Source organism: Salminus brasiliensis, chromosome 2, assembly GCF_030463535.1.
Source record: "Salminus brasiliensis chromosome 2, fSalBra1.hap2, whole genome shotgun sequence".
In the NCBI taxonomy this organism is placed as follows: Eukaryota; Metazoa; Chordata; class Actinopteri; order Characiformes; family Bryconidae; genus Salminus; species Salminus brasiliensis.
Genome location: NC_132879.1, coordinates 11,807,606 through 11,827,010, shown reverse-complemented (window position 1 = coordinate 11,827,010; position 19,405 = coordinate 11,807,606). Strand labels below are relative to the sequence as shown.

The following is a 19,405-nucleotide window of genomic DNA, read 5'->3' as shown; positions in this document are numbered from 1 at the left end:
CTGTTTCAGATTCTGAAAGAAAAGCTTTTATTTGAATGAAAATTTGACATTTCCTCATTAAAAGACATTTAAAAGACAATTAAGAGAAAGAAGCTGATCTTCTGATGCAGAGTGAGGCGGAGGTGTGTGAGAGAGCTCACAGGCCAGAGCAGTGGTCTGCGCTCACTGTTTTGCTGACCGGAGTCTGGGAGTCCTTGGTGGCCTCACAGGTCACTGTGTTCTTCAGCCACTGCTGCTGGTCGAGGGTCAGGGTGCTGCTCCAGCTGTAGAGGCCGTCGTCCTTTAGAAGAGCGGAGCTGTGACTGACCCCCGAGCTCCAGCTGCTACTGCCCACCTTCCAGCTCAACTTCCAGTCTGAGGGGAAGCCCCTGCTGCCCATACACAGCAGTGTGGCCTTCCCTTGCTCCAGCTCTACACTGGACGGGGGCAGGACTGTCAGGGTGGGCACTGTGTCACCTAGGAGACAAACAGAGACAATGATCCAGTGATGTTCATAATTACCTACTAATCAATGTTTCCTACACTGGAAAAGCAGCAGCTGGAGAACAGAAACTGTGATTCTGGTTATATGGTACAGAATTTGGTACTCAAACCAGGCACTAGTGCATTATGGGTATTAGTCTCTGCTGGGGTGCACTGCTTGAATGCTGCCTATTTCAGTGTGTTGTACAATCACTGGATATGAAGTACTGGAGTGCACTATATAGTGAACAGTGCACAGTTTCAGATATTTCCATACAGACAGCAAAAGCTCTCATTCAGTCAGTACAGAGAAACAGCTGTAGGAGCAATGAGAGGACAGACTTTCAGCTGTGTGTGTGTGTGTGTGTGTGTGTGTGTGTGTGTGTGTGTGTGTGTGTGTGTGTCACTGTTTAGTGGTGCATCACAAATGTTTCTAGTCAAATGATACTCTCCTGGATACTTTGCCAACACACTATGTACATTTTTATATCTTAGATCTATATCAAAGTACAATCAATTTAAAAAGATGTTCATTTGTGGACAAAAAAATAAAAAAATGAAATAGAAAATGTAAATCTATACATTCTTAATTGCGTATTAAAAACTGAAAGGTCTACAGCGCTGATCATAATGTATTTAATTTCCTTATTGTTTATGATGTTGAAATATGCTTCCACAACATTTTATTAAAATAAATGACATTTAAATAAATGAATGTAAGCTACTAAGCTAACTTTTAGCCTTCATGTCTGGTTAATGTTTATAAATTATTTATTAATACTAGAAATAAAATTAAAATTAATAAATTCTTAAATTCTTGACTGTCAAAATTCATTTTTTTCTTGAAGATATTTTAAAATATTTCATTTCTACAAAATTTAAAGAAACCTTTTCTTTACCAGTATAAATTGTACTTATTACATTTTCAGTTGTAAAACTTCAGTCTTGACCTGTTGAAATTCTAACAATATAAAATGACTCTTATATGTTAAGTAAAATATTGTGCACCAGCAATTCATTTCTTCAGGTGTAATTATTAGATTTTCAGGATATCAGTATCACATTTTTAGCATTTGTTTTCATTTTTTTCATCCTCATCAATAAAATATAATTCTAAAGTTTAATTAATAGAACCAGTAGCATGTTTATTATTTCAGATTTGTGAAACTGGATTAAAATCTAAAACAACTTCCTGCATTTATTTAAGAAAAATAGTCATAAAATAACACATTTTAAGCAAACCCCACAATATGGGATGAAATCCTACTGTGTATAAATAATGCTTCAGATTAAAATTTCTATATAAAAAATTCAATATAGAGCTGAATTAGCACCTATCAATGAAGTTACTGTCCCTAATTCATCACTGTAGGTCAACTTTACAGATATTTCACTTCACAACATTAGTCTTAACAGAAATTAAATTAGTCATTAAGACATGAAGTTACTATTTTACAAATGTAGCATTTTGTTACTTACGTCCAACTGCCAGTTTGGTTCCTCCTCCGAAAGTGTACCACAGTGGTACAATCTCATTCAGTGGCTGTACAAAAACCTGCTGCACCAAACACACTGCTCTCTGAACACACTACAGCATTTTACACTGCAGTTAGGGGGAAAGTGAGGGTCTGTGAGTCAAATAGTAAATATATAATTGTCCTGACTATTTTCTAGATCTTTCTAAATACATTTACCTTTTACATTTAATATTCTCTGAACTCTGGACATCTCAGCAGTTTCCACTTAACAATCTAGCAATTAAGTCTGAGTAACTCTGGATTACAGGAAGTTACTAAGTTGCAGTTTTACCTTTTACAGTGGTCTAAAAATAGTTCCCCATAAATATTTCTGTCTTTGTGTCCATTTTCCTCTCTGCCAGTATCCAATCTGCATCTTCAGCTGCAGTGTTAAACTCATTCATATTCAGGAGAAAACAAAGTCAACAAAATATGGCACAGCCCAAAACATTAAAAACATAATTTTTTAAGCAGACCAGCCTTTTGATTTTCAAGAGGGGTGAACACTTTTGTAAGGCGCTGTATATAAATAACTCATAAGAACAACCTCCACACACTAAGTATGAAAACAATGAGAGAAGGTCATATCAACCCATTAAAATTGAGTTCTCTTAAGAAGATATTTGCATAGACAGAAGACACGTTGCACTGAGCGCTCCATGCTTCAGTGCTCTGGGAGTGTTTATAGTCCTGTGGGTTTAACACTTCATGACTGAGAGCTGCTACAGCAACTTCTTCACCCACAGCAGCCATGACTTTCATCCCCATCTTCATCTGGACTCTGATCTTCTGCACTAGAGGTGAGACACTGACTCAAATTGAACTTTCACAGCTAGCATGTAATGAACATCTTCAGTTAAAATGTTATTAAACAAAGTTCACATAAAGTTAATAAGAGTCAAAAATGTAAAAATATTTCTACTTTATTTCTGTTTCTCCAGAGTCTATAGGTCAGGTGACTGTGACTCAGACTCCTGCAGTGAAATCTGCTCTTCCAGGAGACACCATCACCATCAGCTGTAGGACCAGTCCTGCAGTATATTATCACAGCTCATACGGCCACTACTTACACTGGTATCAGCAGAAACCTGGAGAAGCTCCTAAACCCCTGATATTACTTGCGAATCAGCTTCAGTCTGGATTTCCAGCTCGATTCAGAGGCAGTGGATCTGGATCTGACTTCACTCTGACCATCAGTGGAGTCCAGACTGAAGATGCTGGAGATTATTACTGTCAGAGTTACCACAGCAGTGGTGATGTGTTCACACAGTGATACAGAGTCGTACAAAAACCTCCCTCACTCAGTCAGGCTGCACAGAGACTGCACTGCTGCAGTGGGATCTACTGCAGGTGCTGAGTTGGAGGATGTGAAACAGCACAATCACACTCTGTGGAGGAGAGAAATCACACCACATTAACCATATACAATGTTTCTACATCTCCCTACTGGTGATCAAGTGTATCTGTCTGTGCACCTTTATTTTATCATCAGTCTTCTACAGTCCTACTCTGATCTTCCTCCAGTTGATTCTTCAGTATAATCTCCAATCTGACATCACTACAGAGGCACTAGTTTCATTAAAATTCATTGGAACATAGAGCTTGTTCACACGAGTCTACACCACATTTTCCCACAATGATTGTTTTATGTCTAATATCATATTTATTATCACTAAATACATATGTCCAGATATTTGTGGACACCTCTTTTGAGATAATTTAAATAGCAGACATTGCTGACACAGATGTACAAATGCCTGCCCACAGATTGTTTAGTCCCTGAGAGAAGTATTGTCAATTGAATTGGACTCAGGGGAGCAGATATACATGAACCTACTGGCACAATGACTAATGCCAAACATGGGCTAAAGGGCTATAAAGCTTCCCATAATTGAACTGTGGAGCAGTTGGACTGTCTTCTGGAATGATGGGGTTAGTATCTGTAGGCTAAGCATGATATTATATAAGTTCAGGTGATGTTGGTCAAGTGTTTAACAGTAGAAAAGGAGAGGAAGAACTCAGAGGTCAGATTTATCTGGTTCTTACAGTTCCTGCTCCAGAGTTCTTCAGTCTTTGTGTAAGGGGTGGCTCTAGGGCAAGGCCTCCCCCTGCCACCAGGGGGAGGCCCCGAGTCACCCCAGCCAGTAATTGAGCCCAATTCCCCACACCTGGGCAGTAGGCTATATAGGCACACCGATCCAGTTGCCCCATTGCTGGATCTTTTGATTCTGGTGGTGTGTGTGTCTGTGTGCCAGTCTGTGTAGTTCTCAAGTTGAAGGCTGAGTGTGTGTCACTCCCCTTCGTGTGTCTCTCCCGAGTCTGTCTCCCTGTGTCTGTGCAGTGTGTGTGCGTGTGCGTGTAGCACACATACACTCGTGTACCAGAGGAAGGCAGGAGTGTCTGTCTTCCCTGGTGTGTGTGTATGTGTGTGTGTTTGCACACATACACTAGTTTTACAGAGGAAGGCAGGAGTGTCTGCCTTTCCTGTAACTTCTCGGTTTTCTTGTTTCTTTTGGGAGATCCTTTTTGCCCCTTAGTTGTATTTCCCTCTAGAGTTAAAGAGGTAGCCAGCTCTCCCCTGACGTCCTTTCTTATCCCGCCTTTGTTTCAGGTGAAACGCGACGTCTCCTCATTTATTAAATCCATCCCTTTACATTTCTTTAGTTGGGCGCTTCGATAACTGCAGCTTTGGTGTAGCGGCAGAGCCCGGTCTCGCGACGCAGCGGCCAGGGTTCGAGTCCCGGGGGGGGTCATTTCTCATTTCCATTTTGCCTGTTCTAAGATTATAGACTCTGCACTTGGGCCCGTTGGTCACGTGATCGTGGTAGCTAACTCAGTACCCTCCAACACAGCGGCCTGGGTTCAAACCCTGCTGCAAGTGAGCACCTCATTACACTTTGTCCTGGTTACTGGATGACAAGTGCCCTCCACAATGTGTTCATGCTCAAACACAACAGACTCATAATTACCAGTTTATGTGTGCACCCATGTCTGCTTGATCACACACATCATTAAACCATTCAGAACTTGAACAGTAGAACTAGTTCAATAATCCACAACCCAACATTGGAAACAGATTATCTGAAGAAGATCTCCAGCTTCAGTCAGTGAACTCAGAAATGACCTGATAGTTTCACAGTAAACTCAGCTGTACGTTCAGATGCTGCTCCTCATTTATAAATAGACTTCATCCTCAATGTCTTTGGAAAAATAGAAAGAGCACAAGAGCAGCAGCTCTGTTTCTGCAGCTCTGGACCTTCAGGACCCTAGACACAGTGGAACCCAGGTGAGTATCACCACTCCTGTGTCTTTCTCAAAAGCAGTGATCTCCAAACTCAGCTCAGAGAGGATCAGGAAGATCCAGCTGTGCTGAGGGAGGAACTGCAGCTCCTTTTCAGAAATCTTAAAGCAGAAGCCCAGACTCTCTCTTTGATCACAAGTGTCCAGTGTGTGCTGTCCAGCACTGAACACCTTTACAGAAAGCTGAAATAGAAACACTACAATCCAAACTCCAAATTCTTGATTCAGAAATTAGGTTCTATCTGATCTACAACCTTTCCCTCACTCCATGTATATTTACTGTTTTAATATTCAGTGAACTATGAAGATGAAACCTGCAGCAGATGATCTACAGAAGTGAAACTTCTGGTGAAGTTCTGTTAAGAAGATATTTGCATAGACAGAAGACACGTTGCACTGAGCGCTCCATGCTTCAGTGCTCTGGGAGTGTTTATAGTCCTGTGAGTTTAACACTTCATGACTGAGAGCTGCTACAGCAACTTCTTCACCCACAGCAGCCATGACTTTCATCCCCATCTTCATCTGGACTCTGATCTTCTGCACTAGAGGTGAGACACTGACTACTTTCACAGCTAGCATGTAATGAACATCTTCAGTTAAAATGTTATTAAACAAAGTTCACAAAAAGTTCATAAAAGTCAAAAATGTGAAAATACTTCTACTTTATTTCTGTTTCTCCAGAGTCTATAAGTCAGGTGACTGTTACTCAGACTCCTGAAGTAAAATCTGCTCTTCCAGGAGACACCATCACTATCAGCTGTAGAACCAGTCCTGAGGTGTATCAAAGCTTGGGTTATCAACCTCTTTCCTGGTATCTACAGAAACCTGAAGAAGCTCCTAAACTCCTGATAAAAAAAGCAAGCGAGTTAGAGTCTGGAACACCAGCTCGATTCAGAGGCCGTGGATCTAGATCTGACTTCACTCTGACCATCAGTGGAGTCCAGACTGAAGATGCTGGAGATTATTACTGTCAGAGTTATCATAGTGGTGATGTGTTCACAAAGTGATACAGAGTCGTACAAAAACCTCCCTCACTCAGACAGGCTGCACAGAGACTGCACTGCTGCAGTGGGATCTACTGCAGGTGCTGAGTTGGAGGATGTGAAACAGCACAATCACACTCTGTGGAGGAGAGAAAACACACCACACTGACTCTCTACTGATTATAATCCATATTATTCAGAATGGCATTCTTAACTCAGAGTATCATGTGGGTCTACAGTGTACACTGTACCAACTTCTGCAGTTTTCACAGCAGTACCACTGAATAATGATCAAATTCTTACTGTAGAACCTGAATACAGCATCTTACTGTAGATCTGTAAAGCATCATGGTCAAAATTCAGTAGAGGGTGAATTCTACAGTAAATATATTTTATCCTGTAAATCACAATACAGTACTTTTAAGCAGGACTCATTTCCAGTAGCAATAATCCATCTTCACCAATCTTACATTCTCCATTCTCAGATTCTAGTCTTTATCGTCTCACAGACAGAAGGACGTCTTTCTATCCTCCATAATCAGAGAAAGCTGCAGTCAGTGAGATGATAAGTAGTGAAACATACACAGAGAAAGACGCCCAGTCTTTTAGATAAACAGACATATGCTAGTGGTCTGTTTCCTCAGCTTACTAACGTTACTAGCCGAGCCGTTTCAGCTCATATGGTTCAGCTGGTAAACAGTCAGTCTGTGAAGATGTAGTAAACTGATAGCAAGTGTGAAAAGTGGAGCTGAAAGCTTAATTTCCTTCCGTTTATTCCAGTAGAGATTAATAAGGAACTCTCCATGCCGTCACTCTACGGTACATTGCTATGGTACGTAATGGTAGCCACACTGCACTGGGAGAGAGACGTTACAGAGAGGCTCTCCTTTCTTAGCTAGTGTGCTAGTGTTCATAGAATTACCAAAATTAACAATTTGAACATGAAATTTTGATGGATTTTGTTTTCTGGAATTTAGTTGATGATGTTGCCATTTTGGTGATGCTAGCTAACATTAGCTAACTTTATTTAGTGAAGATTGTCACTCATTTCCTTTTGCTATCTATAACAAAATTAATTTACTATATATACATTAAAAACATTTTAAAATGTTAAAAATGATTATCATAAATGTTTTCTTTATTGTACAGTATATCATTACTTTATAGAGCTTAATACACAATATTAAAATGAATGTAGTGATGCCTTTAAAGGCAGTCTAATAATCTGTGCTAAAATCTGATAGTAATTACAGAGCTATGATTATTACTGTAACCATGGTTACAGTTCTGTTATTCTCACTGTAATACAAATGACCGTAAAGTTGGCAGACACAGACAGAAGTACCTTTCGAAGGCTGTAGAGCGGTCAAGAAGTGTCCTTTGTAATTTGTATCTGGTTTGTCAGTGATTGTAACGCTGCATGGACCTTCTCTTTTGCTGCTACAGTCAGACTGCTTGGTTGTCTTTATGATGTTATTTTAATTACTTTGATTATGATTTTATTTTAAGTAATTTACCATTATAACAAAACTTTGATCCATTAAATTTCAACCATTAAAGCAAATCAACCACCTGGGATGCTACAGCCACCACATAGCAACTGCTAAACAGTGCCATAGCAAACCCATAGCGACACCATAGCAACCATTGAGCAAAATCCGTTACACCCTTCTGACCTTGTAGCTACATGGATGTGGATTATCCACTGGGGTTTGTGCAACCATTTTCCTTCAGGACGTTTTTACAGTATTAAAGTGTAAATGATGATGTTAATGAAGAGAGTGTGTGTTTCCATGTGCAGTAGTTAGTCTACAGGGACTGGATCAGTCAGTGTAAATGATGCTGATAGTGAAAATGATTTCTGGTGTTTGGAACAGAAAATGTCAAACAGAAATGAGAGCACTGTTTCAGATTCTGAAAGAAAAGCTTTTTATTTTATATTGAATGAAAATTTGACATTTCCTCATTAAAAGACATTTAAAAGACAATTAAGAGAAAGAAGCTGATCTTCTGATGCAGAGTGAGGTGGAGGTGTGTGAGAGAGCTCACAGGCCAGAGCAGTGGTCTGCGCTCACTGTTTTGCTGACCGGAGTCTGGGAGTCCTTGGTGGCCTCACAGGTCACTGTGTTCTTCAGCCACTGCTGCTGGTCGAGGGTCAGGGTGCTGCTCCAGCTGTAGAGGCCGTCGTCCTTTAGAAGAGCGGGGCTGTGACTGACCCCCGAGCTCCAGCTGCTACTGCCCACCTTCCAGCTCAACTTCCAGTCTGAGGGGAAGCCCCTGCTCCCCATACACAGCAGTGTGGCCCTCCCTTGCTCCAGCTCTACACTGGACGGGGGCAGGACTGTCAGGGTGGGCACTGTGTCACCTAGGAGACACACAGAGACAATGATCCAGTGATAATTACCTACTAATCAATGTTTCCTACACTGGAAAAGCAGCAGCTGGAGAACAGAAACTGTGATTCTGGTTGTATGGTACAGAATTCGGTACTCAAATCAGGCACTAGTGCATTATGGGTATTAGTCTCTGCTGGGGTGCACTGCTTGAACGCTGCCTATTTCAGTGTGTTGTACGATTACTGGATATGAAGTACTGGAGTGCACTATATAGTGAACAGTGCACAGTTTCAGATATTTCCATACAGACAGCAAAAGCTCTCATTCAGTCAGTACAGAGAAACAGCTGTAGAAGCAATGAGAGGACTGGCTTTCAGCTGTGTGTGTGTGTGTGTGTGTGTGTGTGTGTGTGTGTGTGTGTGTTTGTTTTAGTTAGACCCTTTCACTTCTCTTATCATACAGAGCAGAACTGTGTTCAGTGGTGCATCACAAAACTTTTGGGTTTAAATAAAATTCTATCCAGATGTTAGATCTGTATCAAACTACATAAATTGTTCTATAAAATTTATGATGTTTAGAAGTATTGACATTTGCATGCAAATCAGAATGTGTATTTTAAAATCATATGAAAAATACAGTAATTGAATTCCAGTTATTGTATTGTAGTTTAGTTAGAGAAAACAAATTAGCCATTAATGCTAATAATAAATCCAAATATAAAATGATTCTATCATCTATTGGGGCACAAAATACTCGTTTCTAAAAGACATTTATTTATTTCAAAAAAAGAGAAAAAGATAACTTTTTCAGTATACATTGTGCCAAATAAAATGTATTAACATGTTGAAATTCTAACTTTCTATTAAAATGTATTTTTATTTGTAAATAACACAAATGTACTTTTACTTTATTTTGTAAACATAAAATATTATTTTGAATTTCTGATTTTTAAGGTTTAATAATTAGATTTTTGACCTGTCAGACAAGTTCACTTTACAACTGAATTAAAACTGACTAAATCTTTCCTCCATTAATTTGAACCTGTAAAAAACATCAACAAATTTTACACAGAAAATATTATTCCTGAGTTTCACTACTAGAAGTACTAGCATGTTTATTTCAGGTCAAGATAAAATAAACTGAAGCAGCTTGCCATTGGTACACAGGAAACTTAAACACCAGTTTTAAGCAAATTTCACAGTGTTGAATTAAAACCTGCTGTGTAGAATTAAAGCTTCATATTAATGTAGAGCTGAATTAGCTCCTAGCAATGAAGTTACCGTCCTTCATTTATCACTGTAGACGTTAAATAAACACTACAGATAAACAGACACATTTGAACAGGAATACTAAAATCCATTAATTATTCTGTTGCTATTTTAGACATGTAGTAATTAGTGACTTACGTCCAACTGCCAGTTTGGTCCAAAACACACTCCAAACACACTACTCTCTAAACACACTACAATATGTATACTGCAGTTAGTGGGGTGTAATAAGGTGTTCTTATGTCTAGTAATAAATATATAAACATGCTGACTGTTTTAAAGATCTTTTTAAAACTCAGTTGACCTTTTAAGCTTCAAGAATTTCTTAACTGAGGACATGCACAGCAGTTTTCTCATCATTCTCATCATACTGTAACTCATAGGTTATGGGATGTAAAAGCAAAAAATAGTTAAAGGTATTGTTGGTAAAGTCCAACAGAAACTATAACTTAAACAATGTAAAAAAATATTGTATGGTATGCTTTATATAAACAATTAAGTCTGAGTAACTCTGACAACTTCTACTGAAAAAAAGTTGCAGTTACCTTTTACAGCATCCTAAAATGCATTTCCATAAACATATTGTTCATATTTGTCCATTATTCTCTTCACCAGTATCCAAGCTGTCTTCTCAGCTGCAGGGTTAAACTCATTAAGCCTTTGTAGACAGCAAGTCTCTCTACAGGAAAACAGAGTTACATATGAGAAGCATGAAATCACCCCCTGCTGGCAGTTCAGTAAAATGTTACAACTGTTTTTTTACAGTAAAATATGGCACAGCACAAAACATTGATTAGTGTTTTAATGCAGAGCAATCTGATGATTTTAAAGAGGCATTGGTTTGTCTGTGTCACGCCCGCACAGGACTTTATGAGGCGGAACAGTGTTTAAGTTCACTCTAAGGACTCTTTAAGTTCACTTTACTTTGCAGACTCTTATGTTGAATTCTGGATTCACGGTTTGGTGTTTGTTTGTACTCACGCCTCATTAATGTGTATCACCTGTGGGCTGACATATATAAGGAGGGCTAGCGCAAGCAGCCAGTGCCGAGGATTAGTTCCATAACGCTTTAACGCTCTAACGCATTAGTTCTGTAAGGCCTTTCAGCCTAAACACCTTCACACCATAGCGTCATAACAACCTTATGTTCTGTAGACCTTAGTGTTTACTCCGACGGTGTCCAGTGTGGTATCTGAGGCACTGTGGTTTAGCGTGGGTCCATTGGGTATGCTGATAGCCTACTCATTGAGAGGTTCAGGTAGGGCTAGTTCAGCGGACTTAGCCCTGTCTTTGGTATAAAGACAGTCTCTAAGGATCCCCGGTAGTTAGAAGAGTAAGCCCTCGCCCCCGTTCAGCTCTGTTGTTCAGGTTCGGTAGCGGTTCCCTCAGCTCTGGAGTCTCGTAAGTTCTGAAGCGCCTGACTAGCGCGGTATTGTGTTAATGTACCTGTTTTCTCCCAGGCACGGCCTGTTGGTTTTGGTTAGCGGTTTCTCTAGCTCAGACCTCTCCCTGGCTCGCCAGCCTAGCCCTCGTCTCGGGTCAGCCCCAGGTGTGCTCTTTGATTTGTCCAGTTCTGTTGCCACTGTTATGGTTGTGTTCATTATTATCCCTGGTTAATTCTTGCTGCTTTTGTGTTCTGTTCTGCCCTGTTTATTTCAAAAATCAACTCTCGCGTTGGTCCATCCCCTGCAAATGTTCACCCTTTATATTTATTTAATCTAGTTATGCCAACCAGTCACACAAATCTAGTTTGATTAAATTGGATAAACAATTAAAATAATAAACAATCAATTACACTTATATATTATATTGTTAATGAAATCTAACACAGAGTTACGTTCAGTTAACTGATTAAACTCAACAAAAATGCTTTTTCTTTTGCTTTACCTAATTGTTTTGGTTAATGACAATGAAAAAAAAATCATACTACTGACTGAACTTATGTGAATGTAACATTACTGGTGGGCCTCCTGTACTTTAATTAGACCAAGTAAACTTCATATTTCCAGCTTAAAGACTAAACATTACCCGCCAATAAACTGACAGTATAACCCTGTGGTAATGCAAGAGTGACCACTACAGTAATCAGCCAGCCCAGAGTCACACTCAGCAACACAGAACATGGTATCTTGCTCTTACAGCCTACATCACTGAGGCCAGACAGTCAACCATTGTATTATATAAACAAATTAATACACTCAGACATGAAGGTAGCCTGGGAGAAACAATTATACACTGGATGAACACTCACAGAGACAGAACTAAGCAAGGCTTTATTAAAACATAAGAGTGAATCCCAGGAAGGTAGAGTGAAATCAATGAGCAGCAAACTAATGGGCAAAACGGGAACACAAACATTAACGTCACAAACAAAGTGGTGAACACAACAAACCTGGGACTGGGAGAAGCAGGGAGCAACAGGGGATAGTTCCGTAAACTACCGTAATCTGAACTAGAAAAGCCACAAACCGTGCTTGGGCGATACTAAAGAGAAACTAGAACTGAGAACTAGAGTCACTCTCTGTGTAAACAAAGGGTTAGCCCGAGAACCAACAGCCTGAGCTAGGTAACCAGGCAGACCCAACCTGAGTATGCGGTGACTGCCTCGTGAACTTGAGCCGCCATGACGCATGAACTGTACGCAACGTGACACGCTTACCTCTAGAACCAGACTTGGAGATAACTTGAACAGGATCAGATACTAACCAGCAGGAACACTCCATGGACACATCAAGTTTCAATTCAGAGCTGTGAACCGGAAATAAGGCAGAAGTCCCTATATGGACCTGTGGGCGGCACAATAGCAAGGGCCTGACAATATATATGGTCAAATAAATTCACCTAAACTCAAAATATTCATAAAGTTTATTTTACACAAATGAATTAAGGGTGTTTATCTAATTTCCATTTTGAGGTTGTTCATCTTAATCAGCCTTTTTGATCCCAAATTTCTGTCTTTAAGTTATGTTAACTTAAGTTTTTTATTAAACAGTCCAGTAAGATTTTATAGAGAAGTATTGCAAAACGTTCATTTATTGACACTTTATTAGGAATCCTTTATAGATACAGATAGATATAGATAAACACTCATCAGAGTCTCAGTAAGATCTAAACAACATGTCAATGATGTAGCAGCACCTGAACATTGAGAAGATCATCAGGAGAGTTTTACTGAAGACTTCTACTGAATTCAGCTCATCACTTTATTTGGAGAGTTCCAGTTCAGATCTGTAGATGTTAACCTGAGAAATCACTGATCATCAACAGGATTAGGGTTAGGATTAGGTTTCGGGTTGAAGTTGAGGTAAGGATTAGAACCAAGTTTTGGAAAAGGCTGGGTTTTCCTTGATGGATGTAACGTATTGCATCTACTTGATGTGACATATTAACAGTAAATCTACTTAATATCATTAAAGCATCAACAGAACATTTTCAAGATCTTTACCTCAGTGCATTCAGATGTGTCTCTGCTGCTGCTGCAGTGAAATATTGTTTGCTGAAATTCTGTTAAGACTTTATTAATACAAAGGACCACTCAAAGTGTTTCTGCTCATTGGCTTTATATTGGCTCATATTAACTTTACTAAAAACCCTTATGAGTGTATCATCAAAGCATATTTTAATAAAACAGCTACTGCAGTCTAAAATTATACAGAATTATGACAAATCCCACACTCACATTGCTTTTCAATAAAATAAAAAGATGTTACTCAAGAGAAAATATCATGAATCATGGATGACATGAATATCCTGACTGGAGAGAGTAACGAAGCTTGTGTTTTTAAATTTACTTTACAATGTTCCAATGACCAAACACAAATTCAATAAGTAAACTTGACAACTCAACTGTATTTTGTTGAAACAAGCAAACTGACTCAAGTTTCACTAACACAAATGTGTTAAGTCATTTTAATAAAACAAACCTGAGTATGGGCAACTTATATTATTAAAATAACTCACAAGTACAACTTTCACACAAAAATGACAAATATACTTTAGATGTCATATAAATAAACAATATTTAAATGTTCAGTTTTAATAGTCTTTTCTAGTTTGATCAGACTTAAATTTCTGATGATTGACAAATTCTTTTTTACTAATCATATTTCTAAACATAGGCTGGGAAACTCAACTGGTTCAAATAACAAGCATTGCATTAAAATATTTACATATACAGAAGATACGTTGCACTGAGCGCTCCATGCTTCAGTGCTCTGGGAGTGTTTATAGTCCTGTGAGTTTAACACTTCATGACTGAGAGCTGCTACAGCAACTTCTTCACCCACAGCAGCCATGACTTTCATCCCCATCTTCATCTGGACTCTGATCTTCTGCACTAGAGGTGAGACACTGATTCAAACTGAACTTTCACAGCTAGCATGTAATGAACATCTTCAGGTAAAATGTTATTAAACAAAGTTCACATAAAGTTCATAAGAGTCAAATATGTGAAAATATTTCTACTTTATTTCTGTTTCTCCAGAGTCTATAGGTCAGGTGACTGTGACTCAGACTCCTGAAGTAAAATCTGCTCTTCCAGGAGACACCGTCACCATCAGCTGTAGAACCAGTCCTGCAGTGTATAGCAACTCAAACGGCCACTTTTTATACTGGTATCAGCAGAAACCTGGAGAAGCTCCTAAACTCCTGATTAAATTTGTAAGTCAGCTTCAGTCTGGATTTCCAGTTCGATTCAGAGGCAGTGGATCTGGATCTGAGTTCACTCTGACCATCAGTGGAGTCCAGACTGAAGATGCTGGAGATTATTACTGTCAGAGTTATCATTATATCAGCAGCACAGACCTGTTCACACAGTGATACAGAGTCGTACAAAAACCTCCCTCACTCAGTCAGGCTGCACAGAGACTGCACTGCTGCAGTGGGATCTACTGCAGGTCCTGAGTTGGAGGATGTGAAACAGCACAATCACACTCTGTGGAGGAGAGAAAACACACCACATTAACCATATACAATGTTTCTACATCTCCTTACTGGTGATCAAGTGTATCTGTCTGTGCACCTTTATTTTATCATCAGTCTTCTACAGTCCTACTCTGATCTTCCTCCAGTTGATTCTTCAGTATAATCTCCAATCTGACATAACTACAGAGGCACTAGTTTCATTAAAATTCATTGGAACATAAAGCTTGTTCACACGAGTCTACACCACATTTTCCCACAATGATTGTTTTATGTCTAATGTCATATTTATTAGCACTAAATACATATGTCCAGATATTTGTGGACACCTCTTTTAAGATAATTTAAATTGCAGACATTGCTGACACAGATGTACAAATGCCTGCCCACAGATTGTTTAGTCCCTGAGAGAAGTATCGTCAGTTGAATAGGACTCAGGGGAGCAGATAAACATGAACCTACTGGCACAATGACTAATGCCAAACATGGGCTAAAGGGGTATAAAGCCCCCCTAGCTATGGAGCAGTGGAACTGTGTTCTCTGGAGGGATGGCGCTAGTATCTGTAGGCTTATCATGATATTATATAAGTTCAGGTGATGTTGGTCAAGTGTTTAACAGTAGTAGTAAGAGCTCAGAGGTCAGATTTATCTGGTTCTTACAGGTCCTGCATTAGAGTTCTTCAGTCTTTGTTCTGGTCACTAGATGACAAGTGCCCTCCATGATGTGTTCATGCCCAAACACAACAGACTCATAATTACCAGGTTAATGTGTGCACCCATGTCTGCTTGATCACACACATCATCAAACCATTCAGAACTTGAACAGTAGAACTAGTCCAATAATCCACAACCCAACAGTGGAAAGAGATCATCTGAAGAAGAGCTCCAGCTTCAGTCAGTAAACTCAGAAATGACCTGATAGTTTCACAGTAAACTCAGCTGTACGTTCAGATGCTGCTCCTCATTTATAAATAGACTTCATCCTCAATGTCTTTGGAAAAATAGAAAGGGCACAAGAGCAGCAGCTCTGTTTCTGCAGCTCTGGACCTTCAGGACCCTAGACACAGTGGAACCCAGGTGAGCATCACCACTCCTGAATCTTTCTCAAAAGCACTGATCTCCAAACTCAGCTCAGAGATGATGAGGAAGATCCAGCTGTGCTGATAGAGGAACTGCAGGCTCTTCTCAGAAATCTTAGAGCAGAAACCCAGACTCTCTCTTTGACCACAAGGGTCCAGTGTGTGCTGTCCAGCACTGAACACCTTTACAGAAAGCTGAAATAGAAACACTACAATCCAAACTCCAAATGATTGAATCAGAAATTATGTTCTATCTCATCTCCAACCCCTCCCTCACTGCATGTATATTTACTGTTTTAATATTCAGTGAACTATGAAGATGAAACCTGCAGGAGATGATCTACAGAAGTGAAAGTTCTGGTGAAGTTCTGTTAAGAAGATATTTGCATAGACAGAAGACACGTTGCACTGAGCGCTCCATGCTTCAGTGCTCTGGGAGTGTTTATAGTCCTGTGAGTTTAACACTTCATGACTGAGAGCTGCTACAGCAACTTCTTCACCCACAGCAGCCATGACTTTCATCCCCATCTTCATCTGGACTCTGATCTTCTGCACTAGAGGTGAGACACTGATTCAGATTGAACTTTCACAGCTAGCATGTAATGAACATATTCAGTTAAAATGTTATTAAACAAAGTTCACATAAAGTTCATAAAAGTAAAAAATGTAAAAATATTTCTACTTTATTTCTGTTTCTCCAGAGTCCAAAGGTCAGGTGACTGTGACTCAGACTCCTGAAGTAAAATCTGCTCTTCCAGGAGACACCGTCACCATCAGCTGTAGAACCAGTCCTGCAGTGTATAGCAACTCAAACGGCCACTACTTACACTGGTATCAGCAGAAACCTGGAGAAGCTCCTAAACTCCTGATTAAACTTGCGAATCAGCTTCAGTCTGGATTTCCAGCTCGATTCAGAGGCAGTGGATCTGGATCTGACTTCACTCTGACCAACAGTGGAGTCCAGACTGAAGATGCTGGAGATTATTACTGTCAGAGTTATCATTATATCAGCAGCACAGACCTGTTCACACAGTGATACAGAGTCGTACAAAAACCTCCCTCACTCAGTCAGGCTGCACAGAGACTGCACTGCTGCAGTGGGATCTACTGCAGGTGCTGAGTTGGAGGATGTGAAACAGCACAATCACACTCTGTGGAGGAGAGAAAACACACCACACTGACTCACTACTGATTATAATCCATATTATTCAGAATGGCATTCTTAACTCAGAGTTTCATGTGGGTCTACAGTGTACACTGTAACGACTTCTGTAGTTTTCACAGCAGTACCACTGAATAATGATCAAATTCTTACTGTAGAACCTGAACACAGCATCTTACTGTAGATCTGTAAAGCATCATGGTCAAAATTCAGTAGAGGGTGAATTCTACAGTAAATATATTTTATCCTATGAATTACAAAACATACTTTTAACCTGTATTCATTTCCATTAGTTTCAGCAATAATCCATCTCAACCCAGAAATACATTCTCCATTATTTCCAACCCAGATATTAGTCTTTATCATCTCACAGACAGAAGGACGTCTTTCTATCCTCCATAATCACAGAAAGCTGCAGTCAGTGAGATGATAAGTAGTGAAACATACACAGAGAAAGACGCCCAGTCTTTTAGATAAACAGACATATGCTAGTGGTCTGTTTCCTCAGCTTACTAACGTTACTAGCCGAGCCGTTTCAGCTCATATGGTTCAGCTGGTAAACAGTCAGTCTGTGAAGATGTAGTAAACTGATAGCAAGTGTGAAAAGTGGAGCTGAAAGCTTAATTTCCTTCCGTTTATTCCAGTAGAGATTAATAAGGAACTCTCCATGCCGTCACTCTACGGTACATTGCTATGGTACATAATGGTAGCCACACTGCACTGGGAGAGAGACGTTACAGAGAGGCTCTCCTTTCTTAGCTAGTGTGCTAGTGTTCATAGCATCACCAAAATTATGAATTTGTACATGAAATTTTGATAGATTTTGTTTTCTGGAATTTAGTTGATGATGTTGCCATTTTGGAGATGCTAGCTAACATTAGCTAGCTTTATTTAGTGAAGCTTGTCACTCATTTCCTTTTGCTATCTATAACTAAATTAATTTACTATCTATACATTAAAAACATTTTAAAATGTTAAAAATGATTATCATAAATGTTTTCTTTATTGTACAGTATATCATTACTTTATAGAGCTTAATACACAATATTAAAATGAATGCAGTGATGCCTTTAAAGGCAGTATAATATTCAGTGCTAAAATCTGATAGTAATTACAGAGCTGTGATTATTACTGTAACCATGGTTACAATTCTGTTATTCTCACTGTAATACAAATGACAGTAAATTGGCAGGCACAGACAGAAGTACCTTTCGAAGGCTGTAGAGCGGTCAAGAAGTGTCCTTTGTAATTTGTATCTGGTTTGTCAGTGATTGTAATGCTGCATGGAGCTTCTCTTTTGCTCATTTTAATCAAAATTGTTTTGATTAATGACAATAAAAAAATCATTATACTGACGACTTATGCAAATGTAACATAACTGGTGGGCCTCCTGTACTCAACTGTATTTAATTAGACCAAGTAAACTTCATGTTTCCAGCTTAAACATTAAACATTACCTGCCAATAAACTGGCAATATAACCCTGTGGTAATGCAAGAGTGACCACTGCAGTAATCAGCCAGCCCAGAGTCACACTCAGAACACAGAACATGGTATCTTGCTCTTACAGCCTACATCACTGAGGCCAGACAGTCAACCATTGCATTATATAAAAGAATAAATACACTCAGACATGAAGGTAGCCTGGGAGGATTAATTACACACTTATGGAGAGTGTGAGGGGAGGACATGCCTAAAACACACATGGACAAAACTGTTGGTACCCCTCGGTAAATGACAGGAAAACCCACAATGGTCACAGAAATAACTTGAATCTGACAAAAGTAATAATAAATAAAAATGCTATGAAAATTAACCAATGAAAGCCAGACATTGCTTTCCAACCATGCTTCAACAGAATTATTAAAAAAATAAACTCATTATACAGGCCTGACCAGAAATGGTTGGTATCCTTAACGTAATATTTTGTTGTACAATCTGCAATCAAATGATTCCTGTAAGTGTCAATGAGATTTCTGCACCTCTCAGCAGGAATTTTGTCCCACTCTTCATGAGCAAACTGCTCCAGTTGTCTCAGGTTTAAAGGGTGACTTTTCTAGACGGCATGTTTCAGCTCCTTCCAAAGATGCCCAATAGGATTTAGGTCAGAGCTCATAGAAGTCCAATGATTTCCTCTTAGCCATTCTTGAGTATTTTTAGCTGTGTGTTTTTTGGGTCATTATCCTGTTGCAAGACCCATGACCTACAACTGAGACCAAGATTTCTGACACTGGGCAGCACATTTCTCTCTAGAGTCCCTTGATAGTCTTGTGATTTAATTGTACCCTGCACAGATTCAAGACACCCTGTGGCAGATGCAGCCAAGCAGCCCCAGAACATAACAGAGCCTCCTCCATGTTTCACAGCAGGGACAGCATT

The 19,405-nt window shown here is 39.4% G+C and overlaps 1 protein-coding gene, 1 pseudogene and 1 gene segment (V, D, J or C); 1 reads left to right on the top strand and 2 right to left on the bottom strand.

The window, feature by feature from the left end:
- Positions 1-3: 3 nt before the first annotated feature.
- LOC140549338 (immunoglobulin lambda-like polypeptide 5) lies at positions 4-6,741 on the bottom strand. Its single transcript, XM_072672879.1, has 5 exons — positions 6,733-6,741; positions 5,277-5,462; positions 3,296-3,367; positions 1,942-2,050; positions 4-456 (listed from the first exon to the last, which is right to left on the bottom strand). The coding sequence occupies exons 1-5, from the start codon at positions 6,739-6,741 to the stop codon at positions 137-139; spliced, it is 696 nt and encodes a 231-aa protein (XP_072528980.1). The 3' UTR covers positions 4-136.
- Positions 6,742-8,271: 1,530 nt separating this feature from the next.
- Positions 8,272-11,467, bottom strand: LOC140549325 (Ig kappa-b4 chain C region-like). The segment is given in 3 exon segments: positions 8,272-8,627; positions 10,005-10,033; positions 11,313-11,467. Coding segments are annotated over 3 exon segments (504 nt in total).
- A 4,866-nt stretch (positions 11,468-16,333) lies between these two features.
- On the top strand, positions 16,334-16,901 carry LOC140549808 (probable non-functional immunoglobulin kappa variable 6D-41; annotated as a pseudogene).
- Positions 16,902-19,405: the final 2,504 nt, after the last annotated feature.

Excerpts from the sequence above, each read along its gene's own strand:
- LOC140549338 (XM_072672879.1), bottom strand. Across the intron at positions 3,368-5,276 it reads TTGAGAAAGACACAGGAGTG|AGTGTGATTGTGCTGTTTCA; the intron begins GTGATACTCACC and ends TCTCCTCCACAG. Across the intron at positions 2,051-3,295 it reads ACTGCAGCAGTGCAGTCTCT|TGTGTTCAGAGAGCAGTGTG; the intron begins GTGCAGCCTGAC and ends AAAATGCTGTAG.